General features: G+C 41.1%; 1 protein-coding gene across 3 annotated transcripts; it reads right to left on the bottom strand.

Annotated features, from left to right (window-relative positions):
- On the bottom strand, nucleotides 1–25420 carry LOC122557313 (E3 ubiquitin-protein ligase MSL2-like). Of its 3 annotated transcripts, none has more exons than XM_043704892.2 (2): nucleotides 25326–25420; nucleotides 1–3731 (listed from the first exon to the last, which is right to left on the bottom strand). In XM_043704892.2, exons 1-2 carry the CDS (start codon nucleotides 25333–25335, stop codon nucleotides 2716–2718), a joined length of 1026 nt encoding a protein of 341 aa, XP_043560827.1. In that variant the 5' UTR covers nucleotides 25336–25420; the 3' UTR covers nucleotides 1–2715. The 3 variants fall into 3 exon arrangements, 2 of the variants coding, with proteins under 2 accessions (XP_043560827.1, XP_043560826.1); XM_043704891.2 differs by lacking the exon at nucleotides 25326–25420 and adding an exon at nucleotides 25048–25297; XR_006313795.2 differs by lacking the exons at nucleotides 1–3731; nucleotides 25326–25420 and adding exons at nucleotides 13391–13672; nucleotides 25048–25182.
- Nucleotides 25421–25465: the final 45 nt, after the last annotated feature.

The raw sequence follows: 25465 nt of genomic DNA, 5'->3' as shown, positions 1-25465 counted from the left end.
GGAAACTTGGAGTTTACTTGTGAAAATAACATAGTAATGTAAATTTCCAAAACAGAAGTCTGTTCTAACATTTTAATAAAACTATATACTCCCCTTGTTCATCCCAGTTCTTAGATTTTATAATGATTACAAATTATTCAGATGTTCAAACTGTAACTTGTTTTAATGGGCCATAACAGAAGCTATTCAAAGTTCAGTGATTTTATATTCTTAGCATATTTAACATTGAGCCTATCAAAATACATTAACATCAGACTGTTATACAATATCATTTGTCTACTCTACAATTACAACTCAACTCCATAAGAGGCTTGTTATCAAGCTATCTGAAATCAGTATGAATTGAAATTTTAATTCGAGCACCATATTCAAGCTTGCTGATTAATAGTAACTTCTAGAAATGGGAGCATGAGAATGGATTAATCCAAAGTTCTCAATGCACTAAAACTTTTTTTTTTACTACTTTCCAACAATGTATACTGCATTAAATAAATTGGGAGACTAAATCGCATTGGTGTCTTTTCAAAAGTCCTGAAGTTAGAAAAATTCTACATTCAGCTTCACCATTCTTTCACCCCTTTTTATTGATATATTTCTTTTTTTTAAAAAAAGGGAAAAAGTAAATGGAAAGGAATTAGTTCTAAGGAATAAACAAAATGACCAAAATTTATAACATGTAAATCAACCCAACACGTCAATCATATTTTTCCATACCCAAAATTCATGGTTTGCATATACGATGTATAAATTAATGATGTTTTTCAGCTATGACATGCTATACTTGCATATGTAGTCAGCGTTAGTTTTTCATTCCGAAGATGCATATTTTTACACACTCTAAATGGATGAAAGAGATCAAACATGTTGTAAAGATGCAGGGGAGTTTAAGACATGACCACCTTTACATGTATACTGTCGACATTTCAAAATGGTGACCCATCCATGGTTGACTTTTATATTTGGTGTAGAAGTCAACCTCCTATTTTGTAGAGATTTTTCAAAGGTTTTAAAGATCAACTTAGACGCTGAAGATGTGCCAACATGATAAATTGATTTACAAATTTGAGCTGAGAGTAGCTGAAGCACTGACTGTATTATTTTGGCACCTAGTTAATTCAATTCCTTCATCTGATGAGGTTCAACAACTCCATTAATGTTGATGAATATAAAATATAATGTCCCCTAACAAAAGTGAAGCAAAAACATGTCTAAAGAAGGACTGTCAGTGTCAGCATTGAGTCTCTTTTAAAACAAAAAAGAGGAAAATACAGAATTAACTTCAATCCACTTTATAAAATATTTCTGAAAGTTACATGCTTTGAAGGTACAGTAATCAAGAATCTGGGGAATCTGAATAATTGAAATCAGAGACTTTATATTTTATGTTTACCACTGAAAAGATTACAAATGTGCACAGCAGTGATCTTACAATAATTTTAAGAACTTAAATACAGGTTCTTTGGACAAGTGTACAAATATGAACTTGCATGCACAGAACCAAAATATTTTGCTTTAGGTTTAAATTTGAGTGGCATGATGTTATGGGTCATTCAGCAACTCCACCTATTCAATCAGAACCGAAGTGCTCTTTGAATATGAGACTACCTACGGTTTCACTTCAGCAGTACTGCCACACTAATCAGGCCTTACAATATACTGAGATAATTTTAACATCAAAACAATATCAGTGAGTCAGCTTTGAAAATCCTTACAGCTCTCTACTACCCATATATCAGTCTTTTGAAGAGGCTTTCTTTAAATATATAAAAAAACAGAATTACAACAGAATATTTACAGCTCTAAAAACCACACAATACAAGTAAACAAAAAATGTTACCCATCAACAATATCCTCCTGAAAAAAGTTGTGATTGTAAAATCATTTTTTAATTGATTTTAAAAGAATACATAAAGATGACAATTCCTTTTTGACACAACACAAACCATAATTTTCATAAAAGAACAGCCTACTCCAAAGATCAGAGCACTCCAATATAAATGGTCAATAATACATTGTAGCATAGTTTCAGGAGGGTGAGAACAAATGCATACAAAAATCAGAACAATTCTGAATTTCCTTTATAATTTTATTTAATCCATTTTCAAACAGCTATGTTTTGTTCTTAATGTGGAAACATCGGTGTCAAGATTCCACCAAGTGGGCCCATATACTTCCAAAGTAACAATATGATAATATTTCAAAATTGTTATATTTTGCATCTGTTCCATTTTGATACAGAATAAAATCCCTTTGATGTTGCTGTTTAAGTTACTTTTGATTTTTTTGTATCACTGTCCTATGTTTGTCATAGTTTCAACCTATTTGGTTTCCCCATGTTTCCTTTTATCTCTGTTCTTAGTTACCCCTTCAAGATATTAAATGAAGCTTTAATTCTGAAAGTTAAACAAATACAAACAGCTTTATGTCTAATGGTCAGGAAAGGTGTTCTGCTTCTTTCCAGTATACACTTATTTTAAACAGTGAGTCCATTTCAGTATGAAATAAAGGCAAAATAATGTATCCCAGACCCACCCCAAAGAGATTTTAGAAATATTTGATAAAAGATGACAATAAATCACTTAGAATCAAAACTGCAAAATAAAACTGCTTGTTCTCTAGGTATTTTGAAAAAGGTAGTTTTTTTTCTTCCCAAACCAAGTTAAAATTCTTCAAGACTCTCACAACCGTCTTACAACTTCTGAACTGTTTTAAAAATTACATTTGTTTTGAGAAATCAACTGGAATTGAACTACCAACACTTTTCAGCAATCGGCTCTGCTTATGAGCTATTTCTGGTACAGCAAAAGATTCCAATTTCTTAGTGCCATTTTCCATGTAGGAATTATTACATCCATGACAGATACAGTCTAGACAAGACCTATGATTTGCATAACATGGACACCTCTGTCCCCTGCAAGTGAGAACGCTGGGAGCACATGCTGCACGACCACATTTGCACCCAGTTTTCCCTCTTGGCTTTTTGCATACAGATTTCATTGAACTACCACATTCCTGATTACCAAGCCTCTTTACAGTTTTGTACTTAGCATTGTAACTTTTCACCATATTCTTCAACTTTTCAGTGACAATACTGTGTTTAGTATCAGTAGGTTTCTTTAAGTTAAATGAACTTTTGTTGGATGATGGCATATTTGATATAGGAATTTGTTCAGAAGACATGTGAATTACACTGTCATCCTCGGTATTTTCAACATTACATCCATCATGATTTTTCAGTGAAATGGTTTGTTTATAAACCTTTCTCGTAAAGATATGAACAGCTTTCTTCCTGTCTTTAAAACTGGCATCAGCAAAATCAGTTGGTTGATTGGTGATAACAGATGTTTGTACCACTTTAAGTGGAGTCAATTTGCTTATTATTTTCATAGCTTTTTCTGTGCAACACAACACACTAGACTCCACTTCTTTGAACACACTGGAATCCATTTCTTTGTGCACCAACATCATACCCTCTTCTAACAAAATATTTAGGTTAACTGGTGAAGTATCTTTTTCTGAAATATTCTCCAATATAGCAGAACTGGCTATATAGTCACAGAGTTTCTTGTAACAGGTTAGAAGAATATGAAGTTGCTCATTTTCCACAAATGTTCCATGATCTTTGCACCAACTACAGGGCCTTATTTGCATTTGCTGTCCTATACAACTGTTACATACAGAATGTTGGCAGGCAGACTTTTTTGGACCAACTGGATTTTTCAGTAGGTTACCTAAATCAAAAGAAATAAGTTTTATAGTATAGCTACATATTTTGACGCAGTTTTAAAAAGATTGAAAAAACAAAAGCTATGTATTACACAAAATGGGGCACAAGTAGCAATCCTCTATTGAACAAAGAATCAGTCACCACGAGACAATACATGGTAATTCAGGTTTTTAAACTGACCATAGTTCAATACATTCCACAAGTCAGAACATAACTTAGTCCATCATGAAATAAAGATTTATGAAGAATAAGTTTAAAGATCATCTAAACAATATTCAAATCAAAATGAAACAGCTTGCATCCAAAAAGAGAAAAATCCTACTTGACCATTCTTCTCAGGTTGTCACTTTCTGAAAGTATCAAGTGCACTGTGTTAAATTATAATATGTGGAATTGCCTAACTTTTAAAACTTCTAAGTTTCAAAGGAATGTTCATTAAACTCAAAGCTGTAGGAATTCAACAAAAGCATCCCACAAATGTATAAGAAACTGAGTGAAAGGTAGGAAAAATTGATATTGTCGTAATCAAACCTGCATGTCCTTGGTGGAGTGGGAGGGGGAGTTGAAGAGTTCAGCCATGGAGCGGTGGGGTTGGTTGGTGTGGGTGTCCCAGAGATGAGCTCAGAAGCATTCTGCGAGTAGGCGTCCTGTCTCCCTACTGTAGAGAAGACCACATCGGGAGCAATGGATACAGTAAATAACATATGTGGAAGCGCAGATGAAACTTTGATGGATGTGGAAGGCTTCTTTGGGGCCTTGGCCAGAGGTGAGGGGGGAGGTGTGGGTGCAGGTTTTGCAAATCCTGCAGTGGCAGGGGAAGGTTCTGGGGAAGGGGGCTGGGGTTGGTGGGGAGCGTGGACCTGATGAGGGAGTAGTGGAGGTAACAGTCTTTACGGAAAGCAGACAGGGAAACATATCTTTGATGGTGGGGTCCATTTGTAGGTGGTAGAACTGGCGGAGGATGATACGATGTATATGAAGTTTGGTGGGTTGGAAGGTGAGGACAAGGGGGGAATGGTTCTGTCCTTGTTGCGGTTGAAGGGATAGGGTTTGAGATGCCCTGGAAAACATCATCAACCACATGGGAGGGGAAATTGCAGTCTTTAAAGGAGGCCGCCATCTGGTGTGTTCTGTGGTGGAACTGGTCCTCCTGGAAGCAGATGAGGCGGAGGTGTAGAAAAAGGCCCAGGGCTATCTCTATAATAAAGATTTTCAACCATTGTAATGAATATAGCTGAATGGAGAACTATAACCTGCATATGACTCAAATGAAGTACAATCAAACTGTATTGTGACTGTCAGACCATGCCCTGAATTCAAGTCTCAGTAGCCAGGAAATGAGGCAAACTTTGAAATTCAGAAGGCAGTACACAGAAGAGGCAACAGGATGTCAATGTTCCAGGTAATAAAGACAGACCAGATTCAACTTATTTTTTTTTGTCTAGGATGGAAATATCTGAGAAGTAACCTTATACAAACATGAAAGAAGTATTATCACAGTAATCCAGGAAAATTATTTAGAGTGCAGAATGAGCGATCATAGGTTCAAGCTAGTACAGGGTAATTTAGCATCAGTATCAAGAAATATCTCTTTGTAAGCAGGACAAAGTGCCATTTAAATGAACAGAATTAATGAAACTCAACTCTTGACCTTATGATGAAGGTCAACAATAAAACAGGTGAGGATAATTAATAAGAATAATACCCTGAGGAACTCTAACAGAGATGCATATCAGTTACGACTACAGCAATTACATGATTTCCCTTTCACCACCACTGACCAACTGCTATTTAGTGTCATACAAGCATCAAATTTTGTCTCAATACTGAGTGCAGTTCTTTTTACCTCCGATTTTGCATCCACATCAAGAACAAGGTAGTCTGGCGAAATTTGAACTCAACCCTGGTGATAAGTAAAACCTGTTGATTAGGGGGTTAGATAGGGTTGACAGTGTGAACCTTTTCCCGCGTATGGAGTCGGGTATTACAAGGGGGCATAGCTTTAAATTAAGGGGGGGTAGATATAGGACTGAAGTTAGGGGTAGGTTCTTCACTCAGCGAGTCGTAAGTTCATGGAATGCCCTGCCAGTAGCAGTGGTGGACTCTCCCTCTTTATGGGCATTTAAGCGGGCATTGGATAGGTATATGGAGGATAGTGGGTTAGTATAGGTTAGGTGGGCTTGGATCGGCGCAACATCGAGGGCCAAAGGGCCTGTACTGCGCTGTATTCTTCTATGTTCTAAGTATGGGAAAACCAATACGGGATGATAATTGCACAGGTTTAAGTTATTCATTTTTTACACATAGGAAATGCCATACTTGGACATTCTTGTACATTGTTGAGTCAATAGAAATGTTAAAGATGTTTTGGAACAGCTACATTAAGTAGTGGTGACTAACTCTGGGAACAGGAAACAATAATGAATTCAAATAAGTTCAAAAATTCTCTTTGTTCTCCTACATTGTACTTTCTAACTTATATTATTCTAATCTTTTCTCCCATTCCAATATCAAATAAAATTAAATAGTATATTCAGTTGAACGCCATGATAAGCAAAGGACTACAGGATTCCTTAATTTTCTTCAAAACCAGTGGAGTTCAAAGATATCCTCACACACAAAATTGAACTGTGCCAGCAAAAATTAAAAGCTACCAAATATACACATTGTCGCTTGACATTCTTTTTCATTTATCAACATAACAATTGTCAAACCATCAAAAATCTGTAAATACACTATAAAACCAAAATATCGAAGCCAATACCTAGGTACAACATGGGAAAAGTGTTCATTACTTTGAACCCAGTTCTAAAACGTAAATGGTTAGTGGCAGAATACTTGTTACATTAATTAGCCCACTTGCCCACTTGCAAAACAGTATTGAGAAATTCTTATTCCTCAGCGACCCACAATAGGAATAGAGCGTAAGTTAAATGAGACCTAGTTTCTCTTGTGGTTTGTAATTAACAAGGAATTAATGCAATTACAAAATGTACAGTCACTTCTTAATCACTTTAGAATTAAAATGAGTAAGAGTTACATGTTTGTGAATTTCTTTCATGGCCATGATCTAAATCTGTGCCGAGAATGATTCCAATGCTCTCCTGACTAACCTCCCATCTTGCATTCCACAAACTTTAATCCAGCGAAAACTTTGATGTTATCTATAACCTAACTTGATGCAAGTCCCATTTCCTAATTAACCTTATGCTCATTGGCCTACATTAACTCATGGTCTGGCAATCTAATTTTGAAGCTCTCAGCCTTGTTTTCAAATCCCTCAGCATCATTGCCGTTTATATCTTTTTAACCTTACACCTTTTAATGCTCAAGCATCTTTGTACTTTCACATTCTGTCCCCTTACATATCTCAGATTTTCTGCACCCCACCATGTGGCTTTGCTATCAGCTGCACAGGCCCTAAACTTAGTATTATCTGTCTGAACCTTTCCCTTTTTTAAGGTTTTGGCCACTTGTCCAAATATTACATGAAACAACATAGAATATACAGCACAAAGTCAATTCAATCCAATCATTTATGTTCTGTTACAACCAGTGCCTGGGCATTTTCCACAATTTGTTACAATTCCAGACAGCACATCCCAAATTATTGAGCTCTCAAGTGAGGAGGGATGAATTGGCTTCCTTTCTTTATTCACCCATCCATTCGCTTGGTAACGCCACCCTTCCCTGCAAATTTCTTTCTACCAGACAAAATTATTTGAAAGGAGCCAATTTAACCAGGCTTTGATTAAATGCGAGAAGAAATATTAACGCAACACATACACATATGATAATTAGGATTAAGTGAGTCCAAAAAAAGTTAAAACAAGATATATATGAATTAGTCTTCAGGCTATTTATGAACAATAAAATAGAATCCCGACAGTTTGGATATAGGCCATTTGGCCCAACAGGTCCACACTGACTCCCTGAGGAGCACTCCACCCAGACGCACCCCAATACCCTATCCCTATCCCCATGGGTAATTCACCTACCTTCCACTCCCTATGCATTATGCGTAATTTACCCATGGCCAATCCACCCAATCTACACATCTTTGGACTGTATGAGGAAACCAGACCACCCAGAGAAAAGCCTTGCAAAATGGGAGATTGTGCAAATTCCACAGTCAGCTGAGAATGGAATTGAACCCTGGTCCCTGGCACAGTGATACAGCAATGCTAAACTGAGCCACCGTGCCACCATGCCACGTATTGTAAATAATGGATTTTTCTGGCTTTTCTATTAAATTGTATTGGTAATACTGACTTTGATAGTTGAACAGTTGATATAAAAGTCTGTGGCTTAATTACTAGTTGACACAAATTCTTTTGTCCTGGTTCTTTTCAGTGGCTGGCTGACAGCACTCAAGAGTTTTGCAACGATTTCCTCTTTTACCTGCATTGCAGGGTCGTTTAATGGCTGCTCTCAAGTTGCAACCTTCACAGCACACTAGTCCCAATGGTAGTATGACAGGCCACCAACACACACCCGAGTGATGCAATTGATTTAAGGTAACCACCAACATGTCTACAGGAAATGTCCTTCTGCAGAGATGAAAATGGATAGTAAGCCTCTTGTTATCTCTTCCTTTTTTGTTTTTTTTTGTTTGAGGTTTCCCTGACTCTATACAGGTATGAAATTCCAAGTCCACATGCTCCAAATAAAAGTTCATTATGTTCACAAGTACTTCAGGGTTCCGAGCCATCATCATTACAATTTCAATCAAACCTCCTTCCATTGTTTCTCATCAAACTCACTCAGAAAAACCGACCATTCTCATTTACCTAGCTTCCCCTTAAACATATACAATTAACCTGAATTACTCCATAGTGTTGAGCTCCCCCTCCACAGTCTCCGTACAAAGATTTCTTCTGAATTATCTGCTAGACTCATTATTAGCTTTTAGTTATTTGACCATGAGATTTGTGTCCCTGGCTAGGTCAGCATTTCTCCGCATTTCTGTTCTGAACTGACCCCCTCTAATTTTAAGGCTGTGCCCACGGGTCCTAGTCTCCCCGCCTAATGGAAACAATTTCTTAGCGTCCACCCTTTCCAAACCATGTATGATCTTGTAAGTTTCTATTAGATCTCCCCTTAACCTTCTAAACTCCAATGAGTACAATCCCAGGATCCTCAGCCATTCATCGTATGTTAGACCTACCATTCCAGGGATCATCTGTGTGAATCTCCGCTAGACACACTCCAGTGCCAGTATGTCCCTCCTGAGGTGTGGGGCCCAAAACTGGACACAGTACTCTAAATGGGGCCTAACCAGAGCTTTATAAAGTCTCAGTAGCACATCGCTGCTTTTATATTCCAACCCTCTTGAGATAAATAACAACATTGCATTCACTTTCTTAATCACAGATTCAACCTGCATGTTTACCTTTAGAGAATCCTTGACTAGCACTCCCAGATCCCTTTGTACTTTGACTTTATGAATTTTCTCACTGTTTAGAAAGTAGTCCATGCTTATATCCTTTTTTCCAAAGTGCAAGACCTCGCATTTGCTCACACTGAACTTCATCAGCCATTTCCTGGACCACTCTCCCATACTGTCTAGATCCTTCTGCAGCCTCCCCACTTCCTCAGTACTACCTGCCGGTCCACCTTCCTTCGTATCATCGGCAAACTTCGCTAGAATGCCCCCAGTCCCTTCATCCAGATCATTAATATATAACGTGAACAGCTGCGGCCCAAACAATGAACCCTGTGGGACACCGCTTGTCACCGACTGCCATTCTGAAAAAGAACCTCTTATCCCAACTTTCTGCCTTCTGTCAGACAGCCAATTCTCAATCCATGCCAGTAGCTCACCTCAAACACCACAGGCCCTCACCTTACTCAGCAGCCTCACCTGTGGCACCTTATCAAAGGCCCTTTGGAAGTCTAGGTAGACCACATCAACTGGGTTTCCCTGGTCTAACCTACTTGTCATCTCTTCAAAGAATTCTAACAGGTTTGTCAGGCACAATCTCCCCTTACTAAATCCATGTTGACTTGTTCTAATCCGACCCTGCTCTTCCAAGAATTTAGAAACCTCATACTTAACGATGGATTCTAGAATTTTACCAACAACCGCGGTTAGGCTAATTGGCCTATAATTTTCCATCTTTTGTCTTGATCCTTTCTGGAACAATAGGGTTACAACAGCGATCTTCCAATCATCCGGGACTTTCCCTGACTCCAGTGACTTTTGAAAGATCTCAACCAACGCCTTCGCTATTTCCTCAGCCACCTCCCTCAGAACTCTAGGATGTAGCCCATTGGGGCCAGGAGATTTGTCAATTTTAAGACCTTTTAGCTTTTCTAGCACTCTCTCTTTTGTAATGGCAACCATACTCAACTCAGTCCCCTGACTCCCTTTAATTGTTGGGATATTACTCATGTCTTCCACTGTGAAGACTGACGCAAAGTACTCAAGTTCTCCAGCTATTTCCTTATCTCCCATCACTAGCCTTGCAGCATCAGTTTGAAGTGGCCCAATGTCTACTTTTGCCTGTCATTTGTTTCTTATGTATTGAAAGAAACTTTTACTATCATTTCTAATGTTACTGGCTAGCCTACCTTCATATTTGATCCTCTCCTTCCTTATTCCTCTCTTTGTTATCCTCTGTTTGTTTTTGTAGCCTTCCCAATCTTCTGATTTCCCAGTGCTCTTGGCCACTTTATAGGATCTCTCTTTTTCTTTGATACATTTCCTGACTTCCTTTGTCAGCCATGGCTGTCTAATTCCTCCCTGGATAATCTTCCTTTTCTTGGGGATGAACCTCTGTACTGTGTCCTCAATTATACCCACAAACTCCTGCCATTTTTGCTCTACTGTCTTCCTTGCTAGGCTCTGCTTCGAGTCGATTTTTGTCAGTTCCTCTCTCATGCTCTCATAATTACCTTTGTTTAACTGTAACACCATTACATCCGATTTTTCCTTCTCTCTTTCAAACTGCAGACTGAACTCTACTATATAATGATCGCTGCTTCCTAAGTGTTCCCTTACTTAAAGATCTTTTATAAAGTCTGGTTCATTACATAGGTCCAAAATAGCCTGCTCCCTTGTGGGCTCCATGACAAGGTGTTCCAAAAAGCCATCCTGTAAGCATTCCATCTGGATCCACTGGCAACATTATTTACCCAGTCCACCTGCATATTGAAGTTCCCCATGATTACCGTGACCTTGCCTTTCTGACATGCCTTTTCTATTTCCCGGTACATGTTGCGCTTCTGGTCCTGACCACTGTTAGGAGGTCTGTACATAACTCCCATTATGGTTTTTTTGCCTTTGTGGTTCCTCAATTCCACCCATACAGACTCCACATCATCCGACGCTATGTCATTCAGTGCCATAGATTTAATTTTGTTCTTAACCAACAAGGCCACCCGCCCCCTCTGCCCACCTCCGTCTTTTCGATAAGTTGTAAATCCTTGGATGTTTAACCGCTAGTCCTGAACCGCCTGCAACCATGTCTCTGTAATGCCTACCACATCATAATCATTCACGATGATCTGTGCCGTTAGTTCATCTCCTTAAAGTGCCCTGCCACTTGATATGATTTTGGCCAATACCATCTTCCTGTCAGTCCCTATGTCCCTTGATTCCCTAAAACAGAAACATCTATTTATCCCAACCACAAATACGCAAGTATCCTCAATCTTGAGAGACACAGCATTTCAAAAATTCATAACAAAGAGTGAGGTAAATTCTTCTCATGAATGACTGATTCTTTATTCTATGGTTGTGCTCCTTTGATTTTGATTCTCCAACCAGTGAAAACAATCTTCCAACATTTACCTTCTCAAGCTCCTTCAGAATCTTAATGCTTAATGAGTTTGCCTTTCATTCATGTAAAGTTCAGAGAGTATAAGCCCAATAACCTGTCTCTCACCTAGATCAAATCCATATCCCAGGCACCAGTTAAGTACAATTCCTGTTCTGGCTTCAGTGCAAGTACATCCTTTATTATATGTGGAATCAAAAACTACACTCTCCTCCAGATATGATCTTATCAAACTCCTATACAATTGTAGCAAGACTATTTTATTCCTGTACTCCAACTGACTTGCAATGGAGGTCAGTCCACCACTTGCCTGCTTAATTGCTTGCTTTCCTGCTTTTTCTGTTCCTTGCATGAGTACATCCAAGTCTCTTTGAATATCAAGGTCCCAGCACTGATCCTTGCAGCACCACACTACACTGCTGGGCAATTTGAAAATGTTACATTTGTGCCCGTTTTCTGTTTCCTGTCTGTTAACAATCCTCTACCCATGTGAACATATTGCCTCAACTTCTTAAACCCTCATTTTACCTATCAACCTTATGTGAGGCACCTGATCAAATAGTTTACTGGATTTCCAGAAGGTATGTCCACTGGTTAAGTATTAGATTGATGCTAGCAATTTACCTGCCCTATTAGTTACATCCTTGAAGTACTTGTACCAAGGTGCCATAGTCAATTTGCTCATGCTCACAGTCCACATTCTACAAGAATCATGTACTTATTAGATGATTGTAGGGGCCAAGGCTACTCAATTTTAACCCCCTGGATTCTCATACCCGTCTCATCTGCAGTCACCCCCTCTTTTCCCCTATCTCAGATCAATTTTGATTTACCTAATCTGAAGAGTATGACTGCCACTTGGAGCAAAGCGTTCAGGTAACTTTTTCCCTTCCCCAACATGATGTAATGTCTTTGGCTAAGGCTCCAGCTCCTCAATGTGAATCAAAAGTTTCTCGAGTTATTAACACTTACTGCAGATGCATTCATGCCAGACCACATTCCTGTCTAGCAGCTTCCACATGTTGCAAGGCAACACATCAACCATTCTGCAATCACACCTGTTTTTGATTTAATTTAGAAATTAGTTACGTGAGATTCCCAGCTCTTTTCACATCCCTGTGATGCTATTGTGCTTATTATCTAAAAAATAAAATTGCTAGCATCAATCTAATACTCATGTAAATTGAAGACCTTACATTTAAAGACTTGAAATATTCACCAATCCGCTTCTTTTCCTGCACTTGTGTCACACTGTGGCTTGTGATGTCACTCCACTGCTGGTCTTTGCTGCAGGTCAGCTTCTCCAACTCACCTCTCAACCTATAAAATGTTTTCTTCTTGCAGTAAATCTTAACTAAAACACTTCTTGTCTCCCTTTGCACCAAATTTCCAATGGTATAGTTAGTATACTCTCTCAGCCTTTGTCTCACTCTGTTGAAGTCTCACATTGACCACGCTCCTCATTAACTGTGCAGTGAATGAATTTCCTTCCTTCTGAAGATCTGTTCAGCATGATGATCAGCACCTCATTTAAATAAAGGAGTTTAGGTGCTTGAAATTTAATGGGCAGCTACCTCATTTAATTAGGCTATATTACTTACTTAAATACTACTGTCCTAATCTAATGTGATCATGAAAAACTGAATTTAGAAAGAATGTACAAGTTGAATTTCCATTTTAAACCAAATTCCCAATAGTTTCATCCATGACTGTGCTTCTTACAATAAATTCAGAACAGATATGGCAGTTATAACTATGTTACTGGCATCAACACAGTAACTTAGAAGCACGCATTATATCAGCTGAGGTTGCTCTTTCAATCAAGCAATCTGAGCAAGAAGGTACATAGGGAGCAGAGGATTTAATATACTACAATGGTAAAACAACTAAATATAATTCTTTATTTTTACTTGTTTACAACTTGCTATCGAATTGGAAAGCGAACACATGCAGACATTACACATATTTCTGAAAAATACGAATGTGTATAAAAGATTGGAACTATTGGAAAGTACAAACAAGCCTTGCTGGGTTGGTGTAGGGCAATGTACAGCATAGTGATGTTCCATTAATGGAGGGAGGGAGTCTTTCACACTGTGACCAAGCGGACTCTTTTGGCCTGGACAATGTTGAGCTTCCCAAGTGTTGCTGGGCTTTCACTCATCTAATTAAGTAAAGATATTGCATCAAACAACTTGTGCCTTGTAGATAACAGCCAAGTATTAAAGAAATAGAAGATTCAGTGAGGAATTCCAGCCTCTGACATACAATTCTAGTCAAAGTATTTATGTGGCTGGGCCAGTTCAGTTTCTGCACAATGTTCACTCCCAGTTTATTGATGGTGGAGATTTATCTGATGGTAATGTTGCTGAAAGCCATGGGAGCATGATCAGATTCTCTCCGGTTGGAGATTACTTTGCATTTATGTTGCACAAATGTTATTTGGCACTTCCCAGTCCAAGCTTAAATAATGATCAAGCCCTGTGGCACACTGGCATGGAATGCTTTATTTCATAGCGAGTTAGAAATGGTACTGAATACTGTGGAATCATGAGCAAAGGTCACCACTTCTGATTTGATACATTGGAAATGAAGCAGTTGATGATGATTCAGCCTCTGACACTACCTTGAGGAATGCCTACAGTTACAACCTGGGGCATGTTTATAAATACAGGACAGTGTTTAAACGAAGATGACATCAGATCACAAATTAGCAAGTTGCTATGTTTATTGAAAAGGAAAGAACTTACATTTATACACAACATTCCAAACTTTCAGGATTAGAAGTGCTCTAACTATTGAGTGTAGGAAAACAGGACAGCCAGTTTGTGCAACCGTAATCACAGGTGAGACACAAAACTAGATACTATGACTCTTTTAATGTTGGTTGACAGGCAAATATTGGCCAGAATAGCAAAATTCCTCAGCTTTTCTTCGAGTAGTGCCAGCAATGTTCCCTCTATTTTTTTCCGTCCAGAAGTAGAATCAATTTTGTTTTATGCACCAATATCAGGTAATCCAAGAATGTGGGCTACTAACAGAAATAGAAAACCTATAACTTATTGTTTCTTTCCTCATCCTTTCAGGATGTATCCAAGTCATTACAACATTGACATTCAAGCCTCGTCTGGACACCTCTTGTGTTTTCCGGACCCATTATCATTGCTTTGGTTTTTCACCATAAAATCTTTTATTATGCAATTGCTAAAGCTTGCCAACCTATCACAGACCTTCCCTTTTTTGCTCCTCCCCCTTACATTCCCTTAGAAACTCTCATTCTTATGTTTCTTCTGTTCTGAAAAGTAATTAATTTGAAACTTTAACATTATTTTTCTCCAAAGGTGCTGCCTATACTACTTACAAATGAGAACCAGGACTACGACGATGTGACCCCTTCAACCTGCTCAGCCATTATGGTCGATCTCAAAACCACAGTCCCACCTAACCCTGATAATCTTTCACCTCCCCCCCCCCCCCCGCCTTAAACTCTATCTAACTCTGACTTAAAAATATTAAAGGACTCTGCTTCCTATATTTTCAGGAAGACAGTTCCAAACACTCTCAACTCTCAAGGAAAAAACATTTATATTGTCTCTATTTTAAATTGGAAGCCTCTAACTTTTAAACAGCAGCCCGAGATCTTGATTCTCCTATAAGAAAATTATTTTCTCCACATTCCCCTCCAATCACCCCACATACCACCAACAAGACTTTACAGAATCTTATGTTTCAATAAATTTGCTGCTTACTCTTCTACATTCCAGCAGATACAAACCTACCCAGTCCAAATTTTCTTTTCATAAGAAAATTCATTCATTCCGGGTAGAAATTTAGTAAACCATCTCCGAATTACTTCCAACACATTTACATATGTGCAATGCTCTGGATACAATCTCACCAGTGCCCTGCATAAACATAACTCCCAATATTTTTGTTTTTTTTTAATTCACTCATGGGACATGGGCATTGCTGGTTGGCCAGCATTTATTGTATGTCTCCAGTTGCCCTCGAGTAGGTGGGGAAGAGCTTCCTCTAGAACTGCTGCAATCCACATGTTGTAGGTTGACCCTCCATGCCCTTAGGGAGGAAATTCCAGGATTTTGACACAGCCACACCGAAGGAATGGCAATATATTTCCAAGTTCAGGATGGTGAGTGGCTTGTGGGAGAACTTGCAGATAGTGGTGTTCCTATTTATCCTTGTAATCCTAAATGGAAGGGGTCATGGGTTTTCAAAATGCTGAATAAGGATCTGTGGTGACTTTTGCAGTACATCTTGTAGATAGTACATACTGCTGCTACACAGTTTCAGTGGAGGAAGGTATTGATGCCTGTGGTTAAGGGGCCAATCAAGTGGGCTGCTTTGTCCTTGATGTATCAAGCTTCTCGAGTGTTGTTGGAGGTTGCACCCATTCAGGCAAGTGGGGAGTCAGTAGGTGAGTTATTTGCTGCAGTACTCCCAGCTTCTGACCTCTCTTGTACCCATTGTGTTTATGTGGAGTGCCCATTTGAGTTTCTGGTCAATGATAATGCCAACAATGTTGATAACAGGGGATTCAGTGATGGTAACATCATTCAATGCCAAGAGTCAGTGATTAGATTGTCCCTCATTGGAAATGATCATTGCCTGGCATTTGTGGGGTAAGAATGTTACTTGTCAGCTGAAGCCTGGATATTGTCAAGATCTTGATGCATTTGAATATAGACTGCTTCAGTTTCTGAGGAGTTGTGAATGGTTTTGTACATTGTGCAATCTATTAGTGAACATCCCCATTTATGATCTTATAATGGAGGGAATATCTTTGAAGCAACTGAAGATGGTTGAGTCGAGGATACTACCATGAAGAACTCTCAACAAAGTTGTCCTGGAACCGAGATGATAGACCTCTAATAACCACAACCACCTTCCAATATGCCAGGTATACTCCAACCAGAGGAGAGTTTGTGCCTATTACTCATTGATTCCAGTTTTGGTAGGACTCCTTGATGTGACATCAAGGCCACATTCAGTTGAGTGTGGCCTTGATGTCAAAGGCTGTCACTCTCACCCCATATCTGGAATTCAGCTCTTTTGCCTATGTTTGAACAAAGAGGCTGAGCGGCCCTGGCAGAACAGTTTTATTTTTCCCTTTGGGTTCAGAAATTTCAGCAACCGAATAAAGTATTCATCTCTTTTGACAAGAAACATATATTTCTCTTCGTAGAATCTAAGACTTAGATCAGTTGCATGAAAGAAATTCCAAAAGTATTCACTTTAAAATCTATGTTAATGTGGAAACATGTCCAGGCAGGCCAGTTCAACACTTTCAATTGCTCACCTCTTTACTGTGCATATGCAGTTTCTTCTCATTCCAGAAATACAGTGTGTGGTCATTGTGCATGTTCATACCTAATGTTACACAAGCAAGCTACATAACCAAGCAAAGTTATCTTGTCCTGCACATGCACTTTGCTGGATATCTGCACTCGTGTGGTATCAAGACTATGCAGATGTGGCTTTGGAGGCTTGCACATGCGCATCCTTTCTTAAAATGTTTTGCTCTCCAAATACAAGTCTATCTTCCCATCACAGCACAGTGGAATCCCTCCAATTAGGTTTCTATTCATGTTGCAGCTGTAAGCAAATTTGTATATGAGGTTCTGTGATGGTAGTAAAGACAAATTCCTCCTCAAATTCTGAACCTGTCTGCAGCATTTGACTTAACTCACTACATCATCCTTTAACAATCGCCTTACCACCATCATCCAATAGGGAGTGACTACACTTGTCTTGTTCCATTCTTGTAAATCTAGTGACACCAGAGTATCACTTGAAATAGCTGCTGCTTCCCCTCCCACACAACCTTAGATTCTCCCTAAGGATTAAACTTCCTATTTTTCATCCACATGCTGTTCCTCTGTGGCATTTGCAGTAAACACAATGTAGGTTTTGACATGGTAACACACAGTTCTAATCACCACCTTCTCTTGATCACTCCACTTTTTTCACAATTGGAAGCCAGCCTAATTAACTGATGAGAACCTTTTTTTTCATTAAATATGGTAACATTTTCAGTCCATCTCTAACTCCCATGAGACAGTGTTAAAGTGCTACAATCCATGTAGGATAGGTTCACTCACATCGAGCATTTCTTCCACCGCCTTCGCCTCCGCGCCTACTTCTTCAACCAGGATTCTCGCCCACTCTTTGACGACCCCTTCTCCCACCTCCAACACACCCCATCCACCTGGACACCCCATGCTGGCCTCTTACCCGCCCTCAATCTCTTCATATCCAACTGTTGCCGCGACATCAACTGCCTCAACCTTCCACCCCTCTCACCCTCCCAACGCGCAGCCCTCCACTCCCACCCAACCTCACCATCAAACCAGCAGACAAGGGAGGCACAGTGGTAGTTTGGCGCACCGATCTTTACACCGCTGAAGCTGGATGCCAACTCACGGACAACTCCTCCTACTGCCCTCTTGACCATGACCCCACCTCCCACCACCTAACCATCATCTCCCAGGCCATCCATAACCTCATCACCTCAGAGAATCTCCCATCCACCGCCTCCAACCTCAGTCCCACAACCCCGCACCGCCCATTTCTACCTCCTGCCCAAAATCCACAAACCTGACTGCCCCGACCGACCCACTGTCTCAGCCTGCTCCTGCCCTACCAAACTCATCTCTGCATACCTCGACATGGTCCTGTCCCCCTTAGTCCAAGAACTCCCCACCTACGTTCGAGACACCACCACACCCTCCACCTCCTCCATGATTTTCACTTCCCCGGCCCCCATCGCCTTATCTTCACGATGGACATCCAAGTCCCTATACACTTCCATCCCCCATCACGAAGGCCTCCAAGCCCTCCGCTTCTTCCTCTCCCGCCGACCCAACCAGTACCCTTCCACTGACACCCTGCTTCGACTGACTGAACTGGTCCTCACTCTTAACTTCTCCTTCCAATCCTCCCACTTCCTCCAAACCAAAGGAGTAGCCATGGGCACCCGCATGGGCCCCAGCTATGCCTGCCTCTTCATCGGATATGTGGAACAGTCCATCTTCCGCAGCTACACTGGCACCACCCCCCACCTTTTCCTCCGCTATATCGATGATTGTATTGGCACTACCTCGTGCTCCCACGAGGAGGTTGAACAGTTCATCCACTTTACTAACACTTTCCACCCCGACCTCAAATTTACCTGGACCGTCTCAGACTTCTCCCTGCCCTTCCTAGACCTCTCCATTTCTACCTCGGGCGACCGACTCAACACATTTACTACAAACCGATTGACTCCCACAGCTACCTAGATTACACCTCCTCCCACTCTGCCCCCTGTAAAAACGCCATCCCATATTCCCAATTCCTTCGCCTCCGCCGCATCCGCTCCCAGGAGGACCAATTCCATTACCGAACAGCCCAAATGGCCTCCTTCAAAGACTGCAATACTCTCCACCGCATCTCCTCCACTTCCCGCACCTCCGCCCCTCCAATCACCACCAGGACAGAACCCCACTGGTCCTCACTTTCCATCCCACCAAGCTCCGGATACCTCATATCATCCTTCGTCATTTCCGTCACCTCCAAACAGACCCCACCACCAGGGATATACTTCCCTCCCCACCACGATCAGCGTTCCGGAGAAACCACTCCCTCCACAACTCCCTCGTCAGGTCCACACCCCCCACCAACCCAAACTCCACTCCCAGCACCTTCCCCTGCAACCGCAAGAAATGAAAAATTTGCGCCCACACCTCTCCCCTCACCTCCCTCCAAGGCCCCAATGGATCCTTCGATATCCGTCGCAAATTCGTTTACTCTTCCACACACATCATTTACTGTATCTGCTGCGGTCTCCTCTACACTGGGAAGACAGGCCACCTACTTGCGGAACGTTTCAGGGAACACCTCTGGGACACCTGCACCAACCAACCCAACCGCCCCGTGGCTGATCACTTTAACTCCCCCTCCCACTCCGCCAAGGACATGCAGGTCCTTGGCCTCCTCCATCGCCAGAACCTGGCCACACGACGCCTGGAGGAAGAGCGCCTCATCTTCCGCCTAGGAACCCTCCAACCACACTGGATGAATGTAGATTTCTCCAGCTTCATCATTTCCGCTCCCCCCACCTTATCTCAGTCCCAACCCCCGGATTCAGCACCACCCTCTTGACCTGCAATCTTCTTCCTGACCTCTCCGCCCCCACCCCCTCTCCGGCCTATCACCCTAACCTCCTTCCACCTATCGTATTCCCAGCGCCCCTCCCCCCTACTTTTATCTCAGCCCACTTGGCACACCAGCCTCATTCCTGAAGAAGGGCTTATGCCCGAAATGTCGATTCTCCTGCTCATCGGATGCTGCCTGGCCTGCTGCGCTTTTCCAGCACCACACTTTTCAACTAGGTTCACTCACAGCATTGAGTTCAAGTATTTTGACCCACTGACAGTGAAGATATGGTACAGGTGGTGTTCCTGTACATTTTTTTAAATTTTGATTTTGTCACTTGCATTTTATATTAAGAATATCATAAAATACAGTGAAAAGCTTAGAGAGTGCATCAGTCTTGAACCAACTCATCACTGTCAACGATGCTTTCACTGCCAACCCTCCACCACCGCTTCGCTGCCATCAGTGCTGGACCCAACCAACATTGAAGTCAACGATCCTCAGGTGCCATCTTTGCCATTGCCCCGATATGCCTTCACCATAGTCTCATCAGACCAACATCAGACTCGCTTCTCTTGCCACTGGTCCTACCTCATCGAAGTTGCAGTGATGCTCTTCCGCCACTGCTTCAATGCCATCAGTGCTGGACCCAACCAACAATGAAGTTGCTGATCCTCAGGTGCCATTTTCTGCCACTGGACCTACCTCGTCAATGTTACCTCTGCCGATGTAGTAGCCCCCAATTCCAGGTCCCGTGCTCGCTTAGGAAAAATATTTAGGGGCTCACTATCCTCCACACTGGGCCAGTTACAGTCTGCTCCCTGAGGCTGCTCAAAGTCTGCCTTGGCCTGGCTCAAGATCACTTGAGAACTGCAGACTCGGTTCACTCTCACTGCTGCTATTTAAGCTCAGGACAAGGTAAGCAAGTTAAAAAAAAAGGAGAAAAAAGAAACTGAACTGGACAAACCGTATAAATAGTGACTAGTGGCTATAAGAACAGGTCAGAGTCTAGGAATTCTGCAGCAACTAACTCCCACAAATGCTGATTCCTCAAAGCCTGTCCACCATGGACAAGGCACAGATCTTCTGAGGCTCCTTGGACAGCACTTCCAAACCAATGACCACTTCCATCTCAGAGGGCAAAGGCAACTGATACATGGGAACACCACTGTCTGCATGTTCCCCTTCAAGCCACTTACTATCATAACTTGAAAATATACTAGTGTTCCTTCAGTGCAGCTGGATCAAAATCCTGGAATTAAGGGTCTACCTACAGGACATGTACTGCAGTGCTTCAAGATGACAGCTCACTACCATATTTGAAAGGCCACGAGGGACAGATAACAAATGCTGGTCCAGTCAGCAACACCTATATTCCATGAGTGAAATTTAAAATTTTTTTTCTGAATTTTCAACCACCGATATAGGAGTTTTCTATGTGTGTGAAGTGTTTGATGATTAAGTTGCAGATGCACTGTAGCAATAGTCATTTATTTTTTAGAAACAGTCTCAGAGATAGTTCAGGGAGGCCAGTGAGAAATGGTTTATGTTGGGAGGTTTTTTAAACCAGCAAGCAAACAGTCATTCATTTGGTATGCAGTTTAGGGTGTTGAGTTTTTTTTTCTTTTGACTATGGAAAAACTATAGGTTGAAACAAAAGCTTTTTAGTTTCAGTTTGGGCAGCTTGCAGAAGTCTTGGCTGAAGCTGGATGTGTAAAATACTTGCAGTGAAGAAAGTTTAGGACTGTGATGAAATAGGTTATTCAGTGTAACAAGTTCCATAACAAAGTTTTTGGTTACAAACCTTAAGGAGTTATTTAAAACTGAGAAAGTCAAAGTTCAGTTGTATGAAAGTTCAAAGAATTGGTTATAAGATTCTCAAAGCAGCAAACTGAAGCCACAGTTAAACTAAACCTGATAAATGTGAAAGAGAAGGGAATTCTCTCTAGGCTGAACACTGTAGAGTGTTTTGGGATTATTAGGACTGTATTTTACTCCGTTTTGAAATATTTAAATGAGTTATATGTAAATAATTAGGTTTAGTCTATTTTGCATTTGTTGCTTTTGCATAATAAACTTGTTTTATTTTAAAGTCAGATTATTTGAAATCACAAGATTTTAGAGCGTAGTCCCTTCATCACTTCACCTGACGAAGGGACTACACTCCAAAAGCTTGTGGTTTCAAGTAAATCTGTGGGACTATAACCTGGTATCGTGTGATTTCTGACTTCGTCCACCAGGTCCAACACCAGCACCTCCACATCATGTTTTATTGTTAAACCTGAATCTGCAATATTGCATATTTGTGTTTCAGTGAAAGACAAACTTATTAAAAACCAAACAAAAACTATCAAGCCAGATTTTAGTCTGGGATCTGACTTGACTAGTAATAACATCAGCTAGAATCATAACACATTGTTCTTGCAAAATGCCTTAGAAAATTCAAATTTTGTTAGAGATGCAATTCAAATATTTTTTCTTTTATGGCAATTTCAAGACAGACAAAGGTATTGATTCTTTTTCATTAAAAAAATACGCATTACAAGGTCTGCACTTTTATCTTGGATCCTGTGGGCACTGACATTTGCAATAATTTCCGAAGTCACCAAACTAATTCTGCTTAGGACAAGAATTTAACAGTATCAGAAAATGTTACAAAAACTCAGTAAGCCTGGCAGAATCCATTGAGAGACAGAGTTAACATTGAGTCCAAAATGACTCTTCTTCGAAGTGGTTCGAAAATGTTGGTCTTTATATTTTTGACAGATACACAGGAACAAAGGAAACAAATGGTACAGAGGCTCAGTGCAAAAGACAAAGGGACTGCCAACAGAAGAATCATGAACACAAGTCGTGACAGAATGAACAAGGGGAGAATAAATTGAGTCAAGATAGAAAAAGATAACTTTAGGCTAACTGATGGGTTAGGGTCAGGTCTATCAGGCAGTACTGTTTGTGGATTTTAGGAAGGAGGTGGAAGTAGCTGTGCATGGTTATGGGTCAATGAGTGGGAAACTGAGGAGCATGGTAGATGAAATCTGTGTCAGTCCTGGAAATAACAACTTGATGTTCAGTTGCAGAGTCAGGATCCAGCATATTCAAAAGGATGTGTCTGAGAGTCGGCATTCAGTCTCTGCAAGATAGAAGTCACTTGACAATGGCACCACCCTCATTGGCAAGTTTGATAATAAAGTCAGCTTTACAGAATGGAGTATAGCAAATTGAGAGAGAGAAAAACAGGTTAGCGTGGGTGAGGGGAGCAGAAAAATCAAGATGGCCAATTTCACGTCGGCAGGACTTGATAAAAAGATCAAGTGTAGGTAAGAGGTCAGAGTGAAGGATTCAAGTGGAGGTCAGCTTTGGAGATGGATGGAAGGGTCTGTTTGTCAGGGAGAGATCTCCTGCTCAAAGGATGGTACGTGTATGGAATGAGATGCCAGAGGAAATGGTGGAGGCTGGTACAATTGCAACATTTAAAGGACATTTGGATGGGTATATGAATAGGAAGGGTTTGGAGGGATATGGGCCGGTTGCTGGCAGGTGGGACTAGATTAGGTTGGGATATCTGGTCGGCATGGACCGAAGGGTCTGTTTCCATGCTGTACATCTCTGACTCCATAAGCAGGTACGGAGGCAAAAGCAACAGCAGAATGCATACCCGAAATTCACTGAGGTGTGGATGTGAAGCAAATCCTTTGCTGAGCCCAGATTTATTCAACAGCAGAGACAGAAGGTCAGAGGATAAAGTGAATGCATGGCAAGACATTGGATAGAAGGATGGAGTCGGAAGGAAGGGGAGGTCAAGAAGGGCCTAGAGGGGCATCGGTACACTTGAACTGTCAGAGCTTGCATTCCTTAACACCTGAAAATAAGAGAAACTTTCTTGTTAAAGCATCATCTGATACAAAGATTGAAATGGAACTGTGGACTAAGACTACTTTATCATAGTCTGAGCTGATGCTGATCGATGTCAAATTCTATTAAGTTGGTAAGACATGACCTTCCCTGCACAAAACCATGTTGCTTACGATTGATAAGCCCTTTTTCTTTCAAATGTAAATAGATCCTATCCCTCAGTATCTTCTCTACCAGCTTCCCCACCACTGACATCAGGTCAATGGTCTAATTACCTGGATTATCCCTGCTATCCTGTTTAAACACGGGGACAACATTAGCAATTCCCCAGTTCCCTGAGACCTCACCAGTGTTCAAGGATGCTGCAAATATATCTGTTAAGGCCTCAGCTACTTCCTCTCTCCTCTCAGTAGCCTGGGATAGATCACATCTGGACTTGGGGAGATGTGACTATAAAATCAAGCTTTGACAAACACTAAGAGAGGATAGAATAAATGAAAGTGAACAAACCAAAGAATTAAAATGGAAATTCCCAAAAGGGGGCAGAACTTCTTCAAAGTAAGCATACCTGGAAGAGAAGTGGTAATAAATGAAATTGGACTATAGCTAAGTACTGCGATGCTGGAAATTTGCCAGACCTACTGTTTCTCCTGCATTTTCTGTGCTTGTTTCAGATTTCAAGTAGCTGCAGTATTTTGTTTTCATTTGAATAGCCAATATTTGCATGAGCTCAGAAGAACCCTTCAATGATATATTCATGCTCCTTTCCAAATCAGTCAGCACAGGAAACTGGCATTGTTCAAAATGAATTAGCTTGCTAGTTGTGAAATCTAACTTTTTCTATGCTCACAAAAGTAATTGTTAAAAAATTGTCAGTCTTACCATTCAACAAGGGCAAAATGCTTCAGCTGTTCATAGTCACAACTCTGAAGCAGATCGCAAGCAGTACAGTTTTGGAATGGATTAGCTTACTGATCCCAGAACAGATTAAAAGAAGTATTGATTTTTTTCTTAAATTGTATTGTGTGTGAGATGATTAAGCCATTCTATTCAGGCCGGTGTAAGAAAACATGTACAAAACAAAAGGGATTGCACATTAACATCCCAACAATAAAGGAGCTGGTTAGCTACTTTGTTCGTGTTTTCTTTGTAGTTTTAATATTTTATCTTGAATACTATTTTATCTTTCATCCAATGTTTTGTTTTTGGGGGGAGGGGGGCAATGAATGATGTTCTTTCCTTACCTCCACAGATTCTCCTTCATGCACCACTGAGCAAAACAATGAGATTATTTTAAATGGGTTGGATGGAGAGGCATGTGGTATGTGAACTTATTATTGTGGAAGAGCGGTGCTGACGGTTCATGCATTATAAATACTTAGAACCTCCCAACTGAGAAGCACCAGGCCATCCTCCCTGGCTTATTTACTACCAGGTAGTTTTGCTGGTTATCTGTCACTGGGCTAAGCCGTCGAACTGAGAAGTTCGCACCGCGGTGTGACTGGGCATCCCCGCGGCCTCTCCGCTTACCACACACGGCGCAGGAAAGCGACTGGCGTAGGTAGGGAAGCAGCCGACACAGGTCCGCCCGCACCCGCTCCACCTCGAAACCGCTGCTCGCCGACAGCAGCATCGCACATCGGCAGGCGGCGACGTAAATCTCAGTAGCGAACACCGGATTCATCATTCCCCACGCTGAGCGTGAGGACAAAATGGACGACAATCCAGAGGCGGAACGAACGGGAGCGAGAAACGAGACCTCCCGCCCACAAATTCCCGCGCCCGAACAGCTCCTCTTATTGGATCACCTTGGGACATCGCTAACCAATGAAGATGGACACCGCGTGGGAGTCGAGGGACGATTGGTCCGTTACGATGTCAGTCTGGTTGTGGGCGGGCGCGGCTCAGTTCAAAGTGCCCGTGGTCTGTTGGTGATCGGGCGGCCATT

This window comes from Chiloscyllium plagiosum, unplaced genomic scaffold, assembly GCF_037043375.1.
Source record: "Chiloscyllium plagiosum isolate Xiang-an unplaced genomic scaffold, Cpla_swu_hap1 HiC_scaffold_11, whole genome shotgun sequence".
NCBI lineage: Eukaryota > Metazoa > Chordata > Chondrichthyes > Orectolobiformes > Hemiscylliidae > Chiloscyllium > Chiloscyllium plagiosum.
This window is presented reverse-complemented; position numbering and strand designations above follow the sequence as displayed.

What these genes read in the sequence shown, in the direction of transcription:
- LOC122557313 (XM_043704891.2), bottom strand. Translation starts at nt 25,204, where the DNA reads ATGATGAATCCGGTGTTCGCTACTGAGATTTACGTCGCCGCCTGCCGA. An exon ending in GCTTTCCTGCGCCGTGTGTG is followed by an intron (nt 3,732 to 25,047) that starts GTAAGCGGAGAG and finishes CTTTTGATTTAG; the next exon opens with GTAACCTACTGAAAAATCCA.